A 7,270-nucleotide genomic window follows, 5' to 3' on the forward strand; every position below is an offset into this window, starting at 1 on the left:
AGCAATGAGTGGACAAGTGATGGACATTCATGCTCAGTAGCTTAAGGGAATATACTTTATCTTCAATAATGGCAATACCGAAATATTGTCATTCTCCAGTGACTTAATGGAGTTCCATTCTTGGCATCTAGTTTGGACCAAGGAACAATCCTATTTGTCTTTATAGGGACCCTGAAAAGCAGGAAAACCACACCAACTGAAGTCAACTTCTGGGGACATGCAAAATAACCATATAAGGCAACAGAGTGGAATATTGTAAAATGCTATTATTCTGTTATCCATATTACGTTGTTTCTTATAGATTTTTTAAGAAAAAAATGTGAATTTTTTTCCACACTATGTGTGTTGTTTCCATAACTCTTCACTTCCTCCAGAAGCCTCCTTACATTAAAAGAAAAAAAGCCTTACACTTACCCTGCAAATGACAAAAAAGATTTATTTGCAGGATTTTTAGAGCATTAAAATATCTATGTCAGGCAGAAGAACATTTCTTCTATCCTAGGATTTCAGCCATGCACTCTGTATTTCTCTGTCTATCTCTTTCTCTCTCCCTCCCCCTTTTTTTCTAGCCTGGGGCGTGAATTTGCATGTCTAATTCATTTACTCACCATATTTGAATTGGCCTGAACAGATGTAAATCGGGAAGGATGGGAAAAACTGCAGTCCTCAACAATGATTAATCAGCTGTTGCAGGCAATGTCTTAAGGAGACTGGTAGGAGGAGGCATGGAAACCAAGAGAAAGTGTATTTGAACCTAATTGTCACATCAGAGCATCATTGTCCCCATGCAGCAGCAGCAGAAACCAACCACCACCACCTACATCATTTCCTGTTTAATGCAGCTCAAAACATGAACTGAAGAGTTATTTTTACTATGTTGATTTTATTTTTTGGGCAAAGCATCAGTCGTGCATTTTTCCATAGTCCCATCATGGAACATATATGTATACATTGTAAATAAATTTTGTGCAAAAAGGACTGGAAAAATGAACTGTATTATTGCATTTTTTTGTAAAAGTAGCAATTTGGTATGAGTTGGCATGCAATACAGATTTACTAAGTGGGATAAGCTAATTATACTTTTGTTGTGGTTAAACAAATGCTTGTTGATAGCCTTTTTCTATCAAGAAACCAAGGAGCTAATTATTAATAATAATCATTGCACATTGAGTCTTAGAGTTTCTGATTGAAACTGTTTGGATTGTACAATAACTCAAAGCCCAGTTGTAGTAGTTTGAGTGCAGTAATGAAATCTGAATCTAAAATAAAAGCAAATTATTTTTTGTCACGGTGGCTCAACTGCTTGAAAAATTTCTTTTACTGCCCCTAGCCCTCCAAATCTGTAGTGATTTTATAGCAATGTGCCAATCTCTATCTTGAAATAATTAAATTTTAGCTCCAGGCAACCTTATTAATACTTTTTTCTACAGTAAATTATTCTATATTGCCCAGCTCTAGTGATCTTTCCTAGAGTTCACCCTTGTTTATTTTCAGGATGATAGCCGAATTGCCAAATTTTAAGATATCCACTCCTGAGATTAGATAAAATTTAAAATATCCCTTCAGTTTAAAAGGTATACATGTAACAATTTGAATTAAATTTCTCGAGGGACCTGATTAAACATCATTCTTTAAGTTAGACTACTGCAGGAATGTTAACTTGGGTTCTGAAAGAAGTGCACATTTGTACATTAACTACTCATAGTAAAAAGATGACAGATTTTTTAAAATCTAATGCTCATAAATAAATCCTGTGTTGTGATTGGCTGTGGGCTGGGTCATTAACCAATTTTCCAGCACAGCTGTACTTTCTGCACTGCAGCCAACTGGTTAAATAGAACCAAATAACATGTTTAGGTTGCAATACCTTATAATTTTCTTCTAAATAAAATCACAGCTGTTAAAGAAGTGTTTCCTCAGGGCATGAAAGAATATACAAATATTTTAGTTAAGGCACATTCATTTAAAAAACAAACACTTTTTAAAAGATGCTAATAACTGCCTGATATGAACAAAAGAGCTCAATGGTGAGAACTCTTGATGTCTGCCTTTCAAATAGATGCCACCCCATAAACCCACCTTGAACAATTCACTGTTTGGATTTAAGAGAGAGACCAGTTGTTCAGTGTGTTTACTAGGCCAAATCTGATGGATGGGTTTACCTGCTGCTGAAGTATTCAGCTGCTCATCCTTTGTTTACTGGTGTAGGAGGGAAATATTTCCAGTGTTTTGATTTCTTGCATAAAGGATGCTAGAGCTAAAGCCTGACTAGAAATCCACCCTGTAATCTAGATGCCTTGCCACAATCAGAGATGTGTGACTTGAAGCCAGTGAGTACTGAGGGAATGTATTCTGCACCTTCCCAACAACTCTCACTGCATTCCCTATGTATGAAGCCTTCCTGTTTAATTGGACATGGGGTTGATTCGTGTAATTCTGTACAGGGCGAAATGCTTTATTGAACTGTCATAAGCACTCCTCTTTTTATTTTATCCTTTTATTTATAGAAGGAAGTGCAGGTTTCTGTGTGACTCCTCTGGCAGGCAATGGTAATTGTTTACTTTCTTCCTTAAAAAAAAACAAACAAAAAAACGCTCAACACAAGCTCCAATTTGGTGTGGCTGCCCCAACAAAAATGAGGCCCGCATACTTTAATGGCGGGATAAGGGGCGTGGCTAGTCAGCTAAGTAGCGATTTAGGAAAATCCAACGTTAAATGTGGACTTTCTCATCTGCAAAGGAAGCTCTTCCAACTTTGTACAAGTCCAGTCAATCGTAAATTAATTAATTCTGCGCTAGGAAGAAATATCAGTAATATGTTTGTTCCCAAAATCTACATAGAAAATTCGTAAGGTTTTTTTTTTTTAATTGGCCTTTAAAACGCATCTTTTGCTGCTTCAAGAGTGGAGCAACAACCTTTTAAACGCTGGGAGAATCCCCCCCTTCATTAATAATGTGATTTACTTTGTACATTTCAAGTTCTTTTTTTTTTTAACCCACGGCAAAATCAAAACAAAACAATCCCTCCAAGTATTATATCCCAAGACACTTAATCAGCTGTAATTATAACACATTAATGAATAATATGCTTTGAGAGTATTTTTTTTGTTTTGTTTTGTTATTGTTCATCGCATGATGTTAGACGGCTTTTACAGGCAAAGGAAAGAGAAGTAAACGGGTTACAAATAGGGAATTATCCCTCGTTTAGCATTAAAATTCATTTAGATAAAATTGCCACAAACATTTAAATGGAGAGATTAGTTCCCCCTCACGCCTTATTGCACACTCTCAATGGCTCCGTTAAGAACATTTTACACGTTGGAAATTCCGTCTTCTCAGGCTGCTTGCTGTTTCCTAGCTACCCACATTCAAAGCGAAGGCAGCAGCAAAAGGGCTGGGTGGGGGAGAGGCGGTTGGCAGGGGGGAAGTTAGGGGGTGGGTTGGGGGGGGTTTGTTGGGTTTTCTTTTTTCTTTTTTTTTTGGCAACCAGATTGCAATTCATCTGCTTGGATCTGCCTTTAAGTAAAAGAGAAAATAAAGGGAGGCTTTCCTCCCTCTAAAGGACCCAGTAACCCTATATGGAAAAACAAGGCGCTGTTGCTGCTTTCTGAACCCCTCATTTTCTCTCTCCTCCCCACCCTCCGGCTGGGAATCCAGTTTTAGTTAGGCTGGGGATCCGTCTTCCACAAAGAAATCGAGTTTAATTTATGTCTATATTGGGGCGGGGGAGAGCAGGATTTCCCAGTCATGGTTTCTTGTGCTGCTCCGTTCGGCCCATTTGCAGCGCGCACGCTGGGAGGGGGCAGCAGGAAGCTATCAAACGCGCTGCTTAAACGCATCCCGCTTTGCAGCCCTGTGAGCGGAGTGTGGTTGTCTGTATTTAAAAATCTCTGGAGGGATTAGTTTGAAAACAGATCAGTTGTCCTCCTGCTCCTCCTCTCCCCCACACTCCGCCGCCGCCGCCGCGCGCTTTTCCCGTTCTTCTTCTTGGTGTTTTTTTTCTTTCTCGCTGCCACCCGCTGCAGACAGAGCCAAACAGAGAAGGAATGTCAGCTTCGACTGCCATCTTTTGGGGATTTGGAAAAACGACCCGATAGGTAGGAGCCCTCCCTCTTCTCTTGCCTTCTTCCCCCCCCCCCCCACCCGTCTCTGCCAAGCTCTCCTGGTCAAAGCTGGGCTCTCGCTTTAGATGATTAGGAAATTTGGGGTCGGGGGGACCGGCTCATGCAAATTAATCGCTTGCACGCTTGTGAATAGCAATCGTAAATGGACTATTACACAGGGGGACTTAATTTAGGCGCGGCTCTGGACGAGGATTCCACGGGCGGGATGCATCGCCTTCACCAAGAAAGTTCGACACAGAAAAGTTTTGTGGTGCTCTTAATTTTGCCTCATGGGTTTTGCATTTTAGTAGTCCACTCCCCCCAACTTCCTCGCGAAAGAACGTCGGACCATGCCGCATGCGCGCTGGGGTCCTCGACTGCCTCTCGCTTTCTCTGCCTCGTCGATGCTTGGCGGGGCTACCGTATTGCACCGAATCGAGCGTCAGCCACGAAAACTGAGTTACGGAGCAGTGCATGTCCGGGAAGCGCGGGAGCGGTCGCATGCGGGAGAGGACGAGGTGGGCTCGTCGCTGCGGCTCGTGAACTTTAGATCTCTGCGGCGGGTGCCTGGGCGCTTCCACCGACCCACCCACCCCGAAGCCTGGAGAGCACTTGCGCAAATAGTACCACGTTCAACGCACGTGTTCCAAGATGGGGATCTTTTGAGCAACATAGCGTTCAAACAAAAAACCAAACAAAAAGCAAAGAAAGCCCCCCACGTGGGTCTTGTTTATCCGCGCCGCGCCTTCAGCCGAACTACACAGGCGCTGCGTCGTGGTCGTCCTAGTCCTCCACGATCTGGGTGGGAGATCCGCTGCCCTTCACGCGGGGAGGGGGTGACTCGGAGAGGATTTCTTAGGATTGTGTGTGCGAAAGCTCGCGGAGATTGTCCTGGCAGGTCACGGGCTGCGTCTGAGCATCGCACTTCTGCAAGCGCCGCGGCCTCCGGCTCCACAGCAGAGTTCGCCGGGGGCGGGGGAGGGAAGGAGGGGCGACCCGGGGAAGAAAGGGAGCCGGCGGTGTCTGCAGGATCTGCAGCGCGCGGCGGAGTGCCGGGAAGAGCCGCGGCGAGCCCTGGCCGTGGAGAAGGACCGGCCGGGGGCGGCTTCTTGCCATCCCTGCCAGCGACGCGGCTCGAAGGAGGCTACCGTTCTAGGCGCTAAAAACCTGACATTTGCCTTGAATCGCGGTGCAGGCGCCTCCTTCCTTCTCGCTCCCCCCCCCCCCCGCCCGCCGAAGAGGCGAAAAGGTGGATAGTGCAAAGCGGGCTTATTAAGAGTCAAGCCCGCAACGCATGGCAGAAGGGAAGGGAGAGACTGGGGAGGGACGGAGGTGGCTGCGGCGCTGGGGCCCTCGTGGTTGGTGCTTTTGTGTCTCCCTAGTCTCTGGAACGCGACGGGGCTTTAAACAGTCCTGGCTAACTTTACTTGTCTGGCTTTGTTTACAACACGTGAAGAGAGGAGGAGGGGCCGGTGAGGAAAAGCAAACCACGATCTCCGTGGCAGCCGACCGAGGGGGCCGGGATGTCGCCTTGCAATGCGTGTCACTTCGGAAAATAGTCATCATGCGCCCGCCTCCCCCCCCCCCCCGGTTCCCCAATCCAGCTCCACAAACTGGGATTAGTTGTTAGCCTCCTACCCGCTCAACTTTTACAGCCTTCCCAGGAGTGCAAGCCCCAGGGAGAGGGGATTTTCTTTTTCAAGTCCGTCTGGTATCGATTGTCTCACCCAATCCCGCCGGCAGGGCCCACCTCGCCTAGAGGGGAGACATCTCCTCCTCCTGCCTCCAACCTTCTCGGAAGGCTACCCGGGACGGGAGAGAGGGGAAAGCAGCATCCGTGGGCTGAAACGCTTTCCCGCGAACATTTCTGTCGTGGGACAGAGATGCTTTTCTGTTCTTTGCGTGACCCCCGCCCCTCTCTCCGGGCCCGCAATCACTTTCGAACCCTTTCAGGTGAGAACGGGAGGACCGGGTCCCCTCCTTACCTTCCAGCGTCTGCTTCCTGCGATGCGTGCAGTGTGCGCGAGTGTGAAGGAATCCCCGTGCAAGAGTGTGTCTGTGTGTGCAGCGTTTCCAGAGGGAAACTCCTCCGAAAGCCCGAGAAGTCCCTAAGCGAAGCTCATCGGGCGGCTCTCCTCCCCGCTGCCAGCCCCGGCCCCGGCCCCGGCCCCGGCCCTAACCCAGGGTAAAGGCGCGCGGTGCCGGCTGCCGCCTCCAAGGCGCTGGAAACGGGTGCGGAACCTGGGATTTCAGAGGGAGCACGTCTAAAAGCCGCGCGCGCGTTTGGGAAGCGGTGCCGGGGGTTGCCTTCTCCCTCCCTCCCTCCTTTCCTTTATTCTTTTGGACCAAATGAAACCTAGCCTGGAGATCTGTCGCACAGATGCGCAGAAATTGCGAGTGTGAGCACATTCGACTTGGAAAATAAATTCTTGGTGGGGCGTGGCTGGGATGCCCAAGTGTGATTTGAAACTGAAAGTAAATTTCGAGCGAGAGGACACCCACCTTTCCTTCGCATTTTGATTTGGATTTGTTTTCCTTTGCTGTTTGCGCGCACACGTACAAACAATAAAATGCCAGGGGACTTCTGCGAACACCCACGGGCAAGGCAGCGGGAGGTGCGCCTCCCGAGCAGCTCACACGGAGGCTGTGCAGAAACTGGTGCTGCGGAATAAGCCTTCGGGTTGCCCGAAACGGCCGTTTGCTGCCGGCATGGTCCAGACCGCGCCATGATTCCGGAGCGCTTGTGGGGTCCTCGTTCCCGATGCACGCACCGGGGCTGGGGCATTTCTCACAAGCGCTCCGTCCCGTGTACGCATCGCTCCTGACCTCCTTCCACAGAAGGGTGTCGGCGGGCCCTCGAGCAAAGGGGAACGTCTTCTCTTGTGTTTGGAACAACCCTCCCCAAATAACGCTGTAAAGCGGTGTCTGTGAGGAGGGGGGGGCGCTTTCCGGAATGGCCAACTTTCTGTTAAACGGGGACTCTTCCATCATCTGGGTATGACCTTGCTGGGTTTCCTGCAGGCTCCCAGAGTCTCGAGGACTGGAGTCACAAAAGGGCTCGCGTCACTCGGCTCAGAGACGCGCACGGAGGAGATCGAGACCTTCAGCAAGGCGCGCGCGCACGTGTGTGTGTGTGTGTGTGTGTGTGTGAGAGAGAGAGAGAGAGAG

At 48.0% G+C, this 7,270-nt stretch overlaps 1 protein-coding gene across 2 annotated transcripts in view; it reads left to right on the forward strand.

Moving 5' to 3' along the window:
• MEIS1 (Meis homeobox 1) overlaps nt 1-1,299 on the forward strand; it is a 171,159-nt gene extending 169,860 nt beyond the window's left edge. For both annotated transcript variants that reach the window (XM_044454148.1, XM_044454147.1), the window contains one exon: nt 1-1,299. This exon is cut by the window's left edge and continues 244 nt beyond it. In XM_044454148.1, the coding sequence (XP_044310083.1) occupies nt 1-40 (40 nt within the window). In that variant the 3' untranslated portion in view covers nt 41-1,299.
• The last annotated feature ends 5,971 nt before the right edge of the window (nt 1,300-7,270 follow it).

Source organism: Varanus komodoensis, unplaced genomic scaffold, assembly GCF_004798865.1.
Source record: "Varanus komodoensis strain SLA01 unplaced genomic scaffold, ASM479886v1 scaffold7_3, whole genome shotgun sequence".
Classification (NCBI taxonomy): Eukaryota; Metazoa; Chordata; class Lepidosauria; order Squamata; family Varanidae; genus Varanus; species Varanus komodoensis.